The 16785-nt window shown below is 40.8% G+C and overlaps 1 protein-coding gene across 1 annotated transcript in view; it reads left to right on the plus strand.

Annotated features, from left to right (window-relative positions):
* EIF3E (eukaryotic translation initiation factor 3 subunit E) overlaps nucleotides 1-16785 on the plus strand; it is a 45165-nt gene that overhangs the window by 24596 nt on the left and 3784 nt on the right. The window contains exons 8-10 of the mRNA XM_075582474.1: nucleotides 5538-5664; nucleotides 6003-6104; nucleotides 12982-13091. Of these exons, the coding sequence (XP_075438589.1) occupies nucleotides 5538-5664; nucleotides 6003-6104; nucleotides 12982-13091 (339 nt within the window). The remainder of the gene's footprint in view (nucleotides 1-5537; nucleotides 5665-6002; nucleotides 6105-12981; nucleotides 13092-16785) is intronic.

The raw sequence follows: 16785 nt of genomic DNA on the forward strand, positions 1-16785 counted from the left end.
CAAACAAACTCTGTTGCTACTCTGCACCTCGCACAAGGATCACACGTGCGGAGGGCAGCATTTACACTGGGAAGCCTGCTCAAGTGCTGCAAAATAAGATGCAAGTGCTACTAGCCTGCCTAAGGATACAGAGAGAGTGGGAGTAACACTCCCAAGTGATGCTTCACTAAGAAAAGTCCATATACATTTATAAAAGACTCAACATATAAACAAATCCCAGACCGTATATTCAAGTATTTAGAGATGTCCCACGATGTCAGCCAAAATTGCTGCTGAATTCACTTTGAAAGCTTGTATATATTCAATTGAAAACTCCCACTGGTCTGCAGGTCAACTAGCCCAATCACTGAGGCATAACATTGGTAACTCTGTAACATGGCGGCATAGCGGCACATGTTTATAGTGAAACAAGAGTGATACTTTGTATTGAAGATTTTTTTACTCACGTTGTGTGGATCCTCTTGAGCTGTCGGCTGCTCCAGCCAGAATCAGGTCAATGTGAAGGTGAAGTTGTGAGGCGATGCATCTGCTATGCGGGAGAAAATGAACCGGACTGCAGACTAAAGGCACAAAACACTATTTCTTGGCACATAAAAAAAGCACTGTGTATATCGGTGCAAGACCCTAGCAATAGTGGATAGCTTCCCTCCCAGTATATATTGTTCTCTCCTTCCCATCTCTTAGAATATTAAAATCAGTGTTCAATTATTTTTACTTTTTGAATTGAATAAATACTATGTTTTAATTATCTTTATTACTCTGATCTAATAGAAGGTTTTACATTCAACTGTTCCTAATCATACACTGATTTTTAAATGGGCTCACAACTAAAAGGTGTCTTTGGAGACTCACTCCCCAGTTCTGTAGTTTTGTTCAACTACTTACCTCTGTGTAGCACGTTGATATAGTCCTAGGGCGGTCAATCACCCCTCTTCAACTTGTGATACGCCAACACTTAAGAAGGAAAAAAAAAACACAAATAAATACATTTTGTTGAGAATTGCCTAAAAAATGTGGCAGAAGATCTGATTTGTACCAATGTCTGATTTAATCGCCTTGATGAAAGACACAGTAATCCAGGCTATTGAGGCAACCTATTCTAAATCTGGACACATAGGCTAAACGAGCAAGATCAGATACTAGCCTAGAAAGACTGCAAGGCTATTCTTCTGAGACTTCAGAGAAGGAACAATTCTGCAAGAGGAGCTGGACATGGAATTATCAGATAATAATTGTTGGCAGCTGAATTGCCCACGTTTTGATCTCGAGCTCATTGATAGTCTTCTCAAGACGGTAAGAAAGATTTTACAGATTAAGCTGGAGTCATCCCCTTCGGCGCCTAGGAAATAGCCTATTGGGGAGCCTGCATAAGAAGCCAATAACCTTCTTGGTTCACAACGTGCTTAAGGCTATGATTAAAGTGGATTGGTCGCAATTTGGACACAAAGGTATCAGTCAGTAGGAAATTTTTGAAAATGTGCCCTTTTGTGGTGAAGCGGGAGGCTTGGGGTTGTTTCCCAAAGGTGGTCACAGCAGTATCAAGGTTTTTGTTAGACAACCTTGTTGGTAGATGATCCTTTCGAGGTGCAATGGCAGGCGGGTGGAGGAAGTCTGGAAGTCGTTTACTACAGAAGGCGCAGCTTGCAGGCCTTCCATAGCTATAACATCAGTATCAAGAGTAAAGAATTGCTGCTAGCAGCAAGGCCAATGGCATGATCTGTCGCAGTCCGAGGAGCGCTTTGTCTACAGCCTTGGCAGGCAGATTTATCGTCAAAGAACAATGTGTTCAATGCCTCCCGAGGGATATCTGTTTGGCAGGAAACTAGATTCCATCATTGAGAACCTCCTGAGAAAAGTCTGTGTTTTTTTCCACGGGTAAGGAAAGGATTTGATAGCCCTTATTCATACTTGAGTTATGGGGTAACGGCCCTTAAGAGATTACTCAAAAGCAATCTCTTGGTATGGATGCCAGAGCTCTCGTTTGTGGGTCAAGAGGCAGTGGACCCCAATATAGAGTGACTGGGAAGTTTGCATGAGATGAAGAGCTTGAACATTTTCAGGACACTTGGGAACAAACAAATGCTGATTCCTGGATGCTCAACGTCTGTAGGGGATATTGTCTGGAGTTCACTATGTTACCCCAAACACTGGTTTAGAAGGTCCTGGCCGCCAGGAAACAAGCTGGCCAGATATAGGCCTAACCAACAGTGTCAAACAGCTGTTGAATGACTGAGCGATCCAACCATGAGAGAAATATTGAGGTATTTACTCGCCAATGTTCCTCGTAAAGAAGGCTACGGCCGCAGTCTCACCTCTAGCACACGCACCTGGCGACACGTTCACAGTTTAAAGCCGCGTTCTGTAGGGGAGAATGGGGGCGTGGCCATGACGGGGAACATGATCGTCACAGCGCTTTGCGTGCACAGCCACTGGGGCTTGCCCCATAGAGGGCTGTGCTGTTTGGCGTGCAAGCCGTAGCCGCCACTGGGGACCTGACCCCTTAGAACAGTCGGGTCCATTCAAGAGCTAAGGGGAGAAAACAAACTGCTCAAAGTAAGGCTGTTCAAGATGGAGTCACGCAAAACCATTATTTCAGCAGTGGACCAGGGAGAATGGCCTGTCAGTAGATCTGAAAGATACCTACTTCCGCATGCCTATATGGTAGATATGTTATGTATCTAAGATTTACGATAGGGTAAAGCGCTATCAAATTGAAGGCACTTTCCTTTGGCCTCTTGACTTTGCCAAGGACATTCACAAAAATGTTAACTCGCCGAACTAAGGAAGGAGGGAATACAAATATTCCACTACCTCCACGATATTTTAATAAAAGCACGGAGCAGAGTGTAGTTGCTCCAGCACCAATCAACTCACATTACGGCTGGCTAGTCAACACTGAGGAAAGTTAACTTGATCCAAGACCTAAGATTCTTGAGTGCGGTTCAACACGCACTGGGCATAGTTTTTCTTTTCTCTGGTAAGAGGTTTTTTTTTTAAGGATATGATCAGAGCAGCCAGAGCCTGCAATCCAAGGCAGGGCTCAACAATGCAATAGGCTAGTAGGCACTTTATCTGCAACCATACAAGTGGTAAAATGGGCCAGATGACACACAGGAATAGGCCAACAGAACATCTTGCACCAATGGCACAGATGGGTAACAAGCCTAGTCCAATTGAACTCCTTAAGGGAATGGAATCCCTAAAATGGTGGGAATGCTACAAACCTAAAACCAGATGTCCACTATAGAATAAAGTCTGTCTCTCCTCCTTACAACAGACGCAAATGGCATGGGCTGGGTTGCCCAACTCTGGACCGAGAGATCCCAAGGGAAATTGCCTATTAGAAATCAAATGTTGGCAAACTTTAGCCAACGGAGGCAATCAGGCACTTCTCACAATGGTTATGAGGGTGCAGCATTAAGGTCAGGTCAGAAAACCGTACGACGGTGACCTATGTAAGGAGGGAAAAGTCCCATACTCCTCCTGCACGAGTTATTCCTGATTCTCACCTGGGCAGAGCCTCATTTAACATACCTTACAATGGTTCATATCGCAGGGGAAAGAATCTACAGGCAGATCTTAGCAGGAGGGCCCTAGACCCAGAGTGTGGTTTCTAACAGGAACGACATTCAACCATCTGATCAGAAGACCAGAGAGACCTCATGGCAACAGCAGGCAACAGAAAACAAGGTTACTGCTGAGGAATGGTTTACCCAGAGACGACCAAGATATACCCACTTTCTTTCCCCTGGCAATTCCGGCCTGCATACATATTTCCGCCATTCTCATGATACCAAGAGTTCTCAGGAAATTCAGACAGGGCATGGCAGAGATGGCTGCAATACTCCCAAAATTGGCCACACAGAGCCTTGTTACCACAAATAATCCAAGTTCTTAGCAGATGATGAACCGTGGCAACTGCCAGTGTTTTAAGGCCTGCTATCCCAGGGTATGGTGCAGCAGCACCCCAATCGAGGGACTGGACTTTGACAGCATGGAGGTTGAGCTGGAACTGCTCAGATCCCGATGGTTGTCACACAAGCTGGTACTAACCTTGATGGCGGCAAGGAAGAAAACTTCTTCTACAGTGTACCATAGAATCTGACACTAATTTAATCTGTGGTGTCAGCACTAAAATGTAAGCTGCTTGGTACCTCTTACTTCCACAATTCTGGAGTTCCTGCAAGAGGGTCTAGAGCTTGGACTCTGCACTTGCTCACTGATGGTACAGGTTTCAGAACTATTAGCATTGCTAGGAAAGCACTTGGTTGACATAGATCGCATGGGTCGATTCTTCTAACCTGAAGAGAATCGGACCACAATAAGTATCCAGTTCCTGCTTGCGATTTTGCCATTTTAGTATTACGGACTCTTAACAGGTGCCCCTTTGAGCCACTTTTTTTCTTAAGCTTCAGATATGAACCTAATATTAAAGACAGTATTGTTGATAGTGGTGACGTCAACACACAGGATTGGTGAATTACAGGCATTGTTGGGAAAGGAACCTTTCCTTATCTTCCATGAAGACTAGGTCGTCTTGAGGCCAGTTCAACTAATTACCCAAGGTCATTTCAAAATTCCATCTCAACCAGGAGATATTACCATCATATTACCTAAAACCGGCAAATGACAAACGGATTCAACACACATTAGATGTGGTAAGGTGATTAAAACTCTTCCTAAATCCTGCCATTCTGAAAGGTAGTCAGATGGATGTTCATCCTGCTAAATGGATCAAGGAAGGAACAAGCAACCTCAGTCTACAATAAGTCACTAGATCGTAATGGTTATCAAGAAGACCTATACTATCCAGAAAATTCCAGCCCAGTACTGGTAAAGGCCCAATCTGTGAGACAGGGCTACATCTGAGTAGCAAAGGTGCAGACATTTCCTTTCGATTTTTACATAGAGCGCCAATATGGAATTCAATTAGTACATTTATTAACTACTATTCTTTGGATAGGCATGCTTTGGCCGGAGGGTACCATTGTCGCCACTTAAAAGGTTGTATTTGATTTACAAGGTGTGGGTTTTATTCTAGACCCCCCCCCCTCTTTTGGCAAGCCCCATTAGTGACCACTGCATGGGGACGACTAGGAGAATAGAAAATTGATTCCCAAGTTACCTTCATTTTTATTTTCCCGGAGAGTCGATCCATGGCAGTGCTCACCAATACCCTCCCAAAGTTATGTCAAAGATATTGATGTTTGTAGTTCTATATTTCGTCTTTTGTACTGAGCCTACCTGGGGAGGAGAGATGGGGCTATTTATGGTCCTCCCACAAGTAGATTTCTGTCTTATTTCAGCTGGAGGGTGCAACTTAACCCATTGGTTAGCACTACCATGCCATGGATGGACTCGCCAGGGAAAGAAAATTACGGCAAATTGGTTATCAATTTTCTATTTTTGCCAATTCTGTTCAGTAAGCCCATATTTTTTTTTTTTTTATATCTCTGTAACTGCATAAATGACCATTGTCATTTGAAATCTATTTCACTTTCTGACATACTGAAGATGTATTTTTATTTCCTTATTAGATATCTCAATGCCATTCAGACTATGTGCCCACATATTCTTCGATACCTAACTACAGCGGTCATCACGAATAAAGATGTGAGGAAACGTAGGCAAGTCCTGAAAGATTTGGTCAAGGTTATCCAGCAGGTACAGTAAAAAACAAACCAAAAACTTTTTTTCCCTTTGAAAATGTGCTTTATAGTTTATAGCGATCAATACCTATTTTTGTACTAGGTTTCTTGATCAGTTCTCTTATATGGGGAATTAACAGAAACCATATCACAGAGGATACTTTTGGCTACTTTAAACTTGCATATCATTCAAGGATTAAAGCACTGCCCGTCCTTTTCAATATACACTGCCATTGACCGAATCCTGTATTATAAAAAATAAGTTTTTTATTTGCCCTAAAAATCACAAGTTGTCTAATTCTGTGCTGCAAGGTTTGTACATGTAATTACCATTTCTCTTTCACTATTTTGCAGGAATCCTATACTTACAAGGACCCTATTACAGAGTTTGTCGAGTGCTTGTATGTCAATTTTGACTTCGATGGTGCCCAGAAAAAATTAAGGGAGTGTGAATCGGTAAGCTACTGAAAGATTTGAATTATACATTCATAGGTGCAATATTCCTGGGTTTAATATGAAGGCCTTTTCAAGTGACAATGGCATAAGTACATTCCCTTGTAACAACATATAAATAGTGCCCCAAACCCCCACAATGCAACCTGTTCAATTAGTGCTGATGGAATTCATGTGCTGATTCAGTCCTTCTAGCCAATGTCCAGTCTGTATCTCTTGTTAGATAACCCCAACAGCTATTAGCAATCCTCGTGGAATTTACATTCTCATCATTTCTGTGTATCCTGGCATCCATCTTGCTGACGTCATCAATCCGGGTCCTTAGCAGTTGGAACGCTTGCGTTTCAGGTTCGCGCATGTGCGGTAGTTATCCGCTCGATCCTCTTCACCCTTCTATAATTTTGGAACGCAAAAATTGCAGACTACTTGTGAGTCATCGCGCACGCGTGAGCCAGTCTCCCTGCGGTCCTGCAGGCATAAGGGGGGTTAGTTGATCTTCCGTTTTCATCCTGCTGACGTCATCAGTCCGGGTCCTTAACAGTTGGAACGCATCCGGATGTCTCATCTGGTGCGTTGCAAGTTCGCGCAAGTGCAGTTGTTGTCCGATCGATCCTCTTCCCCTTCTGTGATTTTGGGACGCAAAAAGCGCAGACCAGTTGTAAGTCATTGCGCACGCGTAAGCCAGTCTCCCTGCGGTCCTGCAGGCATAAGGGGGGTAGTTGATCTTCCGTTTTCATCCATTCACATCCATCTTTATCTGTCATGCAGTGGGGGAGGATATCTTCGTCATCAGAAGTCCACGATGTGAAAAGATGGAAAAAAAAGGGGGGGGGGGGTTCTGAATCAGCATAACACTTTTTTGAACAAGATGTATGATATACAATCTTACTGTGAAAAGTGATTAACCATAAATAAGCTAAAAAAGGTTGGTCTTTGTCAAGTCTTTTCAAAAACATAACCCACAAGGTGTATTCACATGACCATTTATTAATATAACTACAGCAGGCAATGGCAGCAACCTATGGAGAAAAAGGGGTTTTATCTCTCCTCAATGAAACAGCTCAATGACAAAAAATCATTCAGTCCATTGGGAAATACAGTGTCTAATGTGTGGATCCAGAAGGATTCCCGCTGTAATAGTAAAACATCCTTGTCCTGACCTGCCCTAGCTTTTTTAATATGTTCAATACCCATTAGTTTCAATGACGATATTGGGTGACTAAATTCGGAGCAATGTTTGAGAGCGGTATCCTCTGCACGATTACTGATTTTACTCTTATGTTCTATAAATCTGGTTTTGAGCATGCAGGGAAGAGCAATCGTATGCTCAAAACCAGATTTATAGAACATAAGAGTAAAATCAGTAATCGTGCAGAGGATACCACTCATCAAACATTGCTCTGAATTTAGTCACCCAATATCGTCATTGAAACTAATGGGTATTGAACATATTAAAAAAGCTAGGGCAGGTCAGGAAAAGGATGTTTTACTATTACAGCGGGAATCCTTCTGGATCCACACATTAGACACTGTATTTCCCAATGGATTGAATGATTTTTTGTCATTGAACTGTTTCATTGAGGAGAGATAAAACCCTTTTTTCTCCATAGGTTGCTGCCATTGCCTGCTGTAGTTATATTAATAAATGGTCATGTGAATACACCTTGTGGGTTATGTTTTTGAAAAGACTTGACAAAAACCAACCTTTTTTAGCTTATATATTGTTAATCACTTTTCACAGTAAGATTGTATATCATACATCTTGTTCAAAAAGTGTTATGCTGATTCAGAACCCCCCCCCCTTTTTTCCTTCTTTTCACATCGTGGACTTCTGATGACGAAGATATCCTCCCCCACTGCATGACAGATAAAGATGGATGTGAATGGATGAAAACGGAACATCAACTACCCTCCTTATGCCTGCAGGACCGCAGGGAGACTGGCTTACGCGTGAGCAATGACTTACAACTGGTCTGCGCTTTTTGCGTCCCAAAATCACAGAAGGGGAAGAGGATCGATCGGACAACAACTGCACTTGCGCGAACTTGCAACGCACCAGATGAGACATCCGGATGCGTTCCAACTGTTAAGGACCCGGACTGATGACGTCAGCAGGATGAAAACGGAAGATCAACTAACCCCCCTTATGCCTGCAGGACCGCAGGGAGACTGGCTCACGCGTGCGCATTGACTCACAAGTAGTCTGCGCTTTTTGCGTTCCAAAATTATAGAAGGGTGAAGAGGATCGAGCGGATAACTACCGCACATGCGCGAACCTGAAACGCAAGCGTTCCAACTGCTAAGGACCCGGATTGATAACGTCATCAAGATGGATGCCAGGATACACAGAAATGATGAGAATGTAAACTCCACGAGGATTGCTAACAGCTGTTGGGGTTATCTAACAAGAGATACAGACTGGACATTGGCTAGAAGGACTGAATCAGCACATGAATTCCATCAGCACTAATTGAACAGGTTGCATTGTGGGGGTTTGGGGCACTATTTATATGTTGTTACAAGGGAGTGTACTTATGCCATTGTCACTTGATAAAGACCATTATGGTCGAAACGTCATGTTGGCTCAATAAATGAGTTTGATTTGCTAAACCCGTTGTGCCCTATGTTCCTTTGTTCATCTGTTCAGGACTGATTGCAAGCTTTCGTGCAAACACTGGAGCACCGGTAACTGTATCATTATTTTTCTTTTTGAGGTGTGCAGCATTTCTCTTATACAGGCATACCCCGCATTAACGTACGCAATGGGACCGGAGCATGTATGTAAAGCGAAAATGTACTTAAAGTGAAGCACTACCTTTTCCCACTTATCGATGCATGTACTGTACTGCAATCGTTATATACGTGCGTAACTGATGTAAATAATGCATGTGTAACAGGCTCTATAGTCTCCCCGCTTGCGCACAGCTTTGGTACAGGTAGGGAGCCGGTATTGCTGTTCAGGACGTGATGACAGGCGCATGCGTGAGCTGCCGTTTGCCTATTGGGCGATATGTACTTACTCGCGAGTGTACTTAAAGTGGGGTATGCCTGTATTGTCTTTAATATGAAGGCAGCAGAAGAGCTCCTCAATGTGTCTCAATGGAAAGCAGTGTTCTATATCACCTTACTCATTGATGTAGGTTTCATAAGCATTTAATTCACTACCCTACCTTTATTCAGTCTTAGATGGACAGCCATATATATGTTCATCTGTTTCACAGGCCTCTCACAATAAAACGTTTAAGCAATTAGAATTTGAATGAAATGGTTGATGAAAATGTGTTGGATAATTTCAATGTAGTGTTAAAATATTGCATTTGTACATATATAGTATAGTGGGCAACTATTTAAATAAGTCATGAAACACACTGTTTTAGAGATTATTTTTGTCTAAATATGGGGATTTACCTGCGTGTCGAAACCAAGGGGCCCAAGTCTCCGAAAATTGTGAGGTAGAGCCATTCAGGTAAGCTGAACGTTTTTCCATATAAACTATATGCCAGGTTTTGCAGTTTATTTGGTTCAGAGATGGAGGGGTTAGGTTGTTGCCAATTCTTGGCAATTGTGCACCTAGTGGCATTCAAAATTTGAGATCATTTTTGGCTTTTTTGTTTTGGTTGGCCATTGATTTTCCTAGATATAGATAGATAGATTTAGAGATTAGAGATTTATAGGATCCGGTGGCACAGTGATCCCTAAGATCCTATATATTAGGGCGGACACCTCCCCCCATATTGGTTGGATCTTGGGGCATTACCAAAATATATGCAGTATATTCCCCATTTCAAGTAACCAAAAAAAAAAAATTGCCACAAATATTGTCAAGGTTTTTTGCATTTTCTTTTTTTTGCATTCTCCCTCCCCCTCTCCCTCCCCTCCAGGTCAGTGGACATTAAAATGCAGTTTGTTTCCTTTATTCTATTAGAGGTACAGTCACCTTTTTAGTGTCCCTATGTACAGTTAATGAAAGCACATATATAAACTTGAAAAAAAAATCTAAATACTAGTTTGCACAATCTGTATACTAACTACAGTACTTGTTAGTCAGCACCTTTTTTAAGGTAGCAATCCCCTTAACTGGGCATGTTATTGATTTATTTGTTACCCCTGATATTTGATTACTGGGAACCTCATGGTCCGTGAAGTCTGCTGGGAAAGTCCAGGTGCAAGGAACGGGCCCTGTTGCAGCCAACATACGGACAGAAGCATGATTTTAGTTCTGTAAAAGGCAGTTTCCAAATATTTGTTACTAGAACTGTTCACGAAGTTTAATTTCTTAACATACACCAAAACACGTATGTGTATGTTTTAGCAGAGTAATATTTTTCTTTCAAATTATAGTGTACTGTACAGTTTTTGAAAACCTCAGTTTCTTCAAATGTACACTTACATTGTAATAGATTAAATTAAAGTTGGTCTTGAAAAAAGTATTGTAACCTACATTGCAAATGCTTCTCTCCAGGAGCATTACCCCTACAACAGGAGTGGCCTACTCCAGTCCTCAAGGGCCACCTACCGGTCAGTTGTCCAGGATATCCCTGCTTTTGCACATGTGCCCAACCAGTGGGAGCCACTGATTTAAGCCCCCTGTGCTGAAACAGGGATATCCTGGAAACCTAACCTGTTTGTGGCCCTTGAGAACTGTGGCCACCCGTGACCTACAAGAACATCATACCCATAGTAGTTGCTACTTAATTGCAGCATAACTTGCACGCTTGCAGATTTCTATAATAATTTTGTAACTTAACATTCACAAGTAAAACTGTAATCCACAAGCCTTGAAACACTTGCAAAAACTATTTTGTTAGTAGTCCTCAATGAAGCCAAAGTTATTTGGAAGATTTCCTATTAGATTTTTTTGGGGGGGCCACTATGTTCTACTTTGGGTGAATGCAATGTTACTTAGGTTTTAGTTGGTGACTGAATTTATATTCTGAGTTAATTAGAAACGTAAGTTTTAGGATTTCAAAGCTTGGCGATATGGTATGTTTTCTAAAATGACTCAGGGAAGCCTTAGTCTAGGAGTTGGGTGTCCTGATTAACCAATACACCACACCCTTTGATGTGATGTGCTAAATACTTTGTTCATCTGAGTCTAATTATGAAAGCTGCTAATGATGATGACAAAGCATGAAAGGAAGTAAATAAACTTTCCCAATGTTTTTATAGTTCTCTTTTCACACAGTAAAATGTCAATATAAATCAGGTACTGTACATAAAGATCAGTTATGCATTCTTGGTAATTAAGCTCAAGTTATAGAAGTCAAAGCATTGCAAAGTTACTAATGCTAGTGACTGCTCTGAGTCATACAAATCCACATGGAGTTTTGCACACTGTTAGTCATGTATTGCATTCTGTATCTGGCTTGCATTATTTGTACAACCGTCCTGTAAGAAACATCTAAAAAGCATGTTTTTAGATTTAAGGAGAAAAAAAGCTGAGTCACGTTTTCATCATTGTGATCCTGTGCAGTTTTTACATTAGAAATGTAACGGTTTACAATCGAATTGTGTTGAACCCCAGTTCTTCTTCTGTGTTTTAATAGAAGTTTATTGTTGAGCAATATGGTAACTGTGGACTTTCCTCCCTCACCTCCAATGACGGTTGAACGAGAACAATATTGATGCTAATTGCACAAGATATGTTCTCTGCTGTTTTTAACTTATATGTGTATTTTCTTTAAACCCATGAAAAAGCAGTAGCAAATGGGATTCTAATGTTTAATTATAGCAGCAGGTACAACATATTGGTGCCATAGATGAGCAAGTCTGAAGCCCCCATTCCCAGTTTGCGACAGTTATTAGAGTTGAAATAAAGTTAAAGTACTCAACTGGGGAAAGCATTATTTTGTATTGTTATGGATAATATATATATTATACTCTTAATCTCAGAATACAAAATACAAGTGTCACAGAATATACATACATGCATGCTGGTTGAGGGGTCATACATGAAGAAAGACTGGATGCAGTTGCAGACCCAAAATTTGGTTTTAAGACCGGGTTGAAAATCCGTTTGAGGTCTTGCACAAAAAAATTTATATTGGTATTTCTCAAACCGCTGCTGGAGAATTTCCTATTGAAGTCTAAGGCTTGGTCCCCACTGGCTACTGCAGCGCTCGCTATGGCGGGGACAAGAGCCGCCCCTCAATGGGGCCGGGCCTGCTGCGAGGGGGAGGTCGCCGGGCTGCGAGGCGACTTTTTGCGGCACACATGAAAATTGAGATGGGAACTAGCGATTGAACACTAGGCCATGCCACTAAGCCATGCGCCCCCCGGGGGTTCAGCCAATGAGGACGAACCTGCCGGGTGACGTCATGGCCGCGCCCCGTCATGTCCCGAGCGCCCCCGCCTTTCCCCCTGCAGCTCACTGCAGACCGGGGAATTCGCGCAGGCACTGGGGCCGTAGCCATGGGGTCAATATGATGAGATGAGTTAAAAGGCAGTTTTTCATTTTTTATTCTTTTTCCAACCACTATTGCGGATCTAAGAAACATTCCTACTGTTTGCAAATTCTTCATCTTTACCAAATAGCAACCCATGCCAAAATAGTATTTGTCTTGTTTGCAAGAAATCCAAGGCTTGTACTCTTTAAGAATGGGGTGGGGGAGGGGAGAATGTAAGGGTTGATGTCTAGTGGGACATGACATGAGAAGCTGAATTGTAGCCAAAGTTTGTCCTGTTAGTGATGCATACTTTTCAACTTAACATGGTAGTGCATTAAGGATTGTTATTAGAGAGCAGAACGTAAGAAATCCCCAGGAGTTTAACCCCAGTGTTGCCTAATGTCCAACACATGGGTTAATTAAGCAGAATGTACATACAATTAAATTGGGTAATATTAAATTGTACCATGTATTTGTCTTTTGTTCCCTTTCAGGTGCTTGTAAATGACTTCTTCCTTGTGGCATGCCTTGAAGACTTCATTGAAAACGCCCGACTTTTTATTTTTGAGACTTTCTGCCGCATCCACCAATGTATAAGCATCAGGTAATATTTGATACATGCAAGTACTGCTCTGTCTAGTTTAGCGTGACTGAATGTGGTGATTGGAGCTTGTGAAAGTCTTTTAAACTAATGGATTTTAAAAATGGCAAGAAATATACTAAAGTTAGTTTTAAAAGAACATGTTTTTAGAATAAAAGGATGAGTTGTCTTAAAATGGAATAACCACGCAGAGTATCTGCAATTTCAACCTCTGCCTTGCAGATAAAGGAACTTGAACTATATCTGCCTAAAGTAAAGATTTTGTGCAGTTTAGAGTCCTAAATTCCTTTTATTTGGTGTTTGTATGAGGATAGATCCTGAACAGAAGATAATACAATACACTTTGAAGTGTGGCCTCAATATAGCTGGGAAATGTACTTTCATACTTTTGCTCTATAGAAGGTGGCAAGGGAAAATGTCTGGATTTGGTGACTGCACGAGTTCTTCAAATTCACGTGGTTCTGGGAACTGTTCTGTATGTGATTATTTTTGAGAAGGTAACTTGGCCTCCAAATGGCCATTAATGGAAGTTTCATTTGGATGCAATCGATGCTTACACACATGCTTTCTACATGGAAATTCAGTGATGTCACCATATTTCAGGTTTACCTCAAAATACACTTCATATCGTTAAATGACGGAAATGTTTTTTTTGTTTACTAAATCTTTGCTTTGTTGCAGTGATATTTCCATGGAAATCAGTAACTCGCAAAGTTGGTAAAACAGGAACTAGATTGAATCATATGGTGCAATAAAACATACATAAATGTAATTGTAAGCAATGGCCAATCTACAACTTGGGCTAGGTCCAAAAGTATAAGGCATAGCTGGTTGTGAGCTTCACTATGAAAGTGTCAATTGATATGTTGTCTTCACAAAATAAGGACATAGAATATATGGAACATTACTATTACTTTGCATTAGCAGCCAGTTTTAAGTTCGCCAATATATCGGTCTCTACACATATATATTATACATAACATTGAGGAAGGAAATTAACCTTGGGCATATGGATACAGGCATACCCCGCATTAACGTACGCAATGGGACCGGAACATGTATGTAAAGCGAAAATGTACTTAAAGTGAAGCACTACCTTTTTTCCACTTATCGATGCAAGTACTGTACTGCAATCGTCATATATATGCCTAACTGATGTAAATAACGCATGTGTAACAGGATCTATAGTCTCCCCGCTTGCGCACAGCTTCGGTACAGGTAGGGAGCCGGTATTGCTGTTCAGGACGTGCTTACAGGCGCATGCGTGAGCTGCTGTTTGCCTATTGAGCGATATGTACTTACTTGCGAGTGTGCTTAGTGAGTGTCCTTAAACCGGGGTATGCCTGTATATACTTACGGTCAAAATAGGTAGTACTGTAGGATAAGTTCAACACTACACTTTACCTGTTGAAGAGCGACCGCAAACATTCAAATTGGTAGAAAATACACTTCTTTAGTGACAGCATTAATTTCAGGGGGATTTAAGTTAAAGCGCGTAAAAAGTTGTGCCACCGTTTGGAGGTTCAGGAATCTGCAATGTGCTGAGCTTTTCTATGAAGCGTTTACTACAATCTGAGCTTTAAGATGCGTAAACAGCTTCATTCCCCGCCACTTTGTCCAGCCTAATACACGTGCACATCTGGACGGACAAAATTAAAGTTTTTTTTTTTTAAGTTGCATGTTTTCCTTTGAACACACTCTTTAATCATTCACATAATCGTTAGACATGCAGGTGACCTTTCTCCCCCCCTCACCCCCCACCCCAAGTTATTTACAACAGGTATTTTGAGAAGATCTATTTTACTAAATGAGTAAACCCTAGAGATGTCCTATCTTCACCAGCATTTCCATACTACAGCCACAACTATGTAGGTTTCAGTCTTACTTTGTTTTTGCCTAACGTTATGTTATCAGTTTACCTCTGTATTGCAAAGTGCTCTGGAGTGCTTTTGAATCAAGACTAAAATGTGTGCTAGTTATTTGTTCCTTTAAAATGACCACACATTAATCATTTCTGTCAATGTTCCCAGCAGCAATATTTTACTACTGTGTTCAGTTACATAAATATGCAATCTATAAATGTAATTAGAAATGTATAAAGGTTCACTTGATTAGGGGTTTTTTTTTTTTTTTGCTTCTGCTTTGCACAATCTCTCAGAATTGGCATCATGTATAATGGAATTGTTTAAATCCCTTAACAATTTATTTTAAACATTTTCATGTAAGATATTTTTTTTTTTTGTGAGTGGATGGTCCATCAACATAATAGTCACTGTCAAAAGTTAGGACTTCTTAGAAATTACCCGTACAAATGATTCAATCTAACATTTTCTGAATGTTTTAAGCCTGAACATATAAGTACTCTAGCGAAGTTTTACCCCAAGGATTGGGCGTCAATACGTGTTAACAATATTAAGACCTTTATTGATATGACAATCTTGATTACAATAAATATATGTTCAAAAGTGACAACTAAAAATGCTTAATTTGAGAGCATGCTTTCTTAATGTTGGAAATACATTCCAAATTATTTTTGATTTAAAATAAAACGCCCTCACTTCCTCTTCATGAACATCAGAGATCGTTGTAGGGAAGGGATTAAAATGAAGTGTGCAAACTAATACCTCAATAAAAAAAATTAAGGGCCACAGTTCTAGTGTTTTTTTTACCAGGTGACTGGAGCTTGTGGACATATGTCTATTATGGAAACTTACTCTTGAGACAATAGGTGTGGACTACTTTATATATTTTTCCCAGTGGACTCCTAAGAAATGTAATCTTATTTGAAAAGCTGCAATAAGTAAATATTTTTTTTTTTTCTGTGTGTTACTGCTATCATAGCCGTTTATTGCCCAACACTATTGGGTAACTTAATTTTAATGTGTGGATCCTATTTTTTTACATAAATTACAATCAAATTGTGTGCAAAATTACAGCATTATGCACCACTTGTTTACTGAGATGAAGCAGCAAAATTAGGGGTTACTAATTATTTTCCACCACTTTCTACAAAAAAAAATGTCAGTTTGCTAGTTCAGCAACTTGTTTGTTTACAGTTGGTGGGTAAATTTTTTTTAAAATAAATATTATCTTATTTTGTTAAGGTGGAGACATTCATTTTATGCTTAGTTATTTTAAATGTGGCAAAACTATGTACAGGAGGAAATATTTAAAATATAATAACTGCCAGTGCAGGAAGTCGGTACCAGGAGAGGGGGAGTCAGAGCATGTAATACAGTAAGTGAGGAATAGGCAGGTTCATTCCTCCAGAGTAGCCCATACGTTTTCAAGAACACTCTAGATCTAGAGCACTTAATAATAAACCAAGCGCTTATTAGCACAAAGACCACACACTTAGCTCTGTGGTTTCCTTAATGCCTGACCTGTTTACTTGTGAGGGGAGCCCTGCTATGAGTCGTTGGGTGTGATGCATCTACAGCTATATTGAGAGAGAAGTGTTGAATAGTTCAGTCCATTATGGCAGCAGTTGAAGCAGTGAAGCTTCAGTGGGCCCGTAATCCACAAACTGCAGCCCTACCGTTGCCCTTCTATTAAAACGGCAAACCATGCTGCTCAGGTTGTGTGTGTGTGTGTGTGTGTGTCACGGTCAATACAAAGTTGCAATGTCATAAGGAGAGGTCGTGACTTTCTATTCGCGACTGTGGCCGTATTTATAGTTTTGTCAAAATAGGCACAA

This window comes from Ascaphus truei, chromosome 2, assembly GCF_040206685.1.
Source record: "Ascaphus truei isolate aAscTru1 chromosome 2, aAscTru1.hap1, whole genome shotgun sequence".
Taxonomy (NCBI): domain Eukaryota; kingdom Metazoa; phylum Chordata; class Amphibia; order Anura; family Ascaphidae; genus Ascaphus; species Ascaphus truei.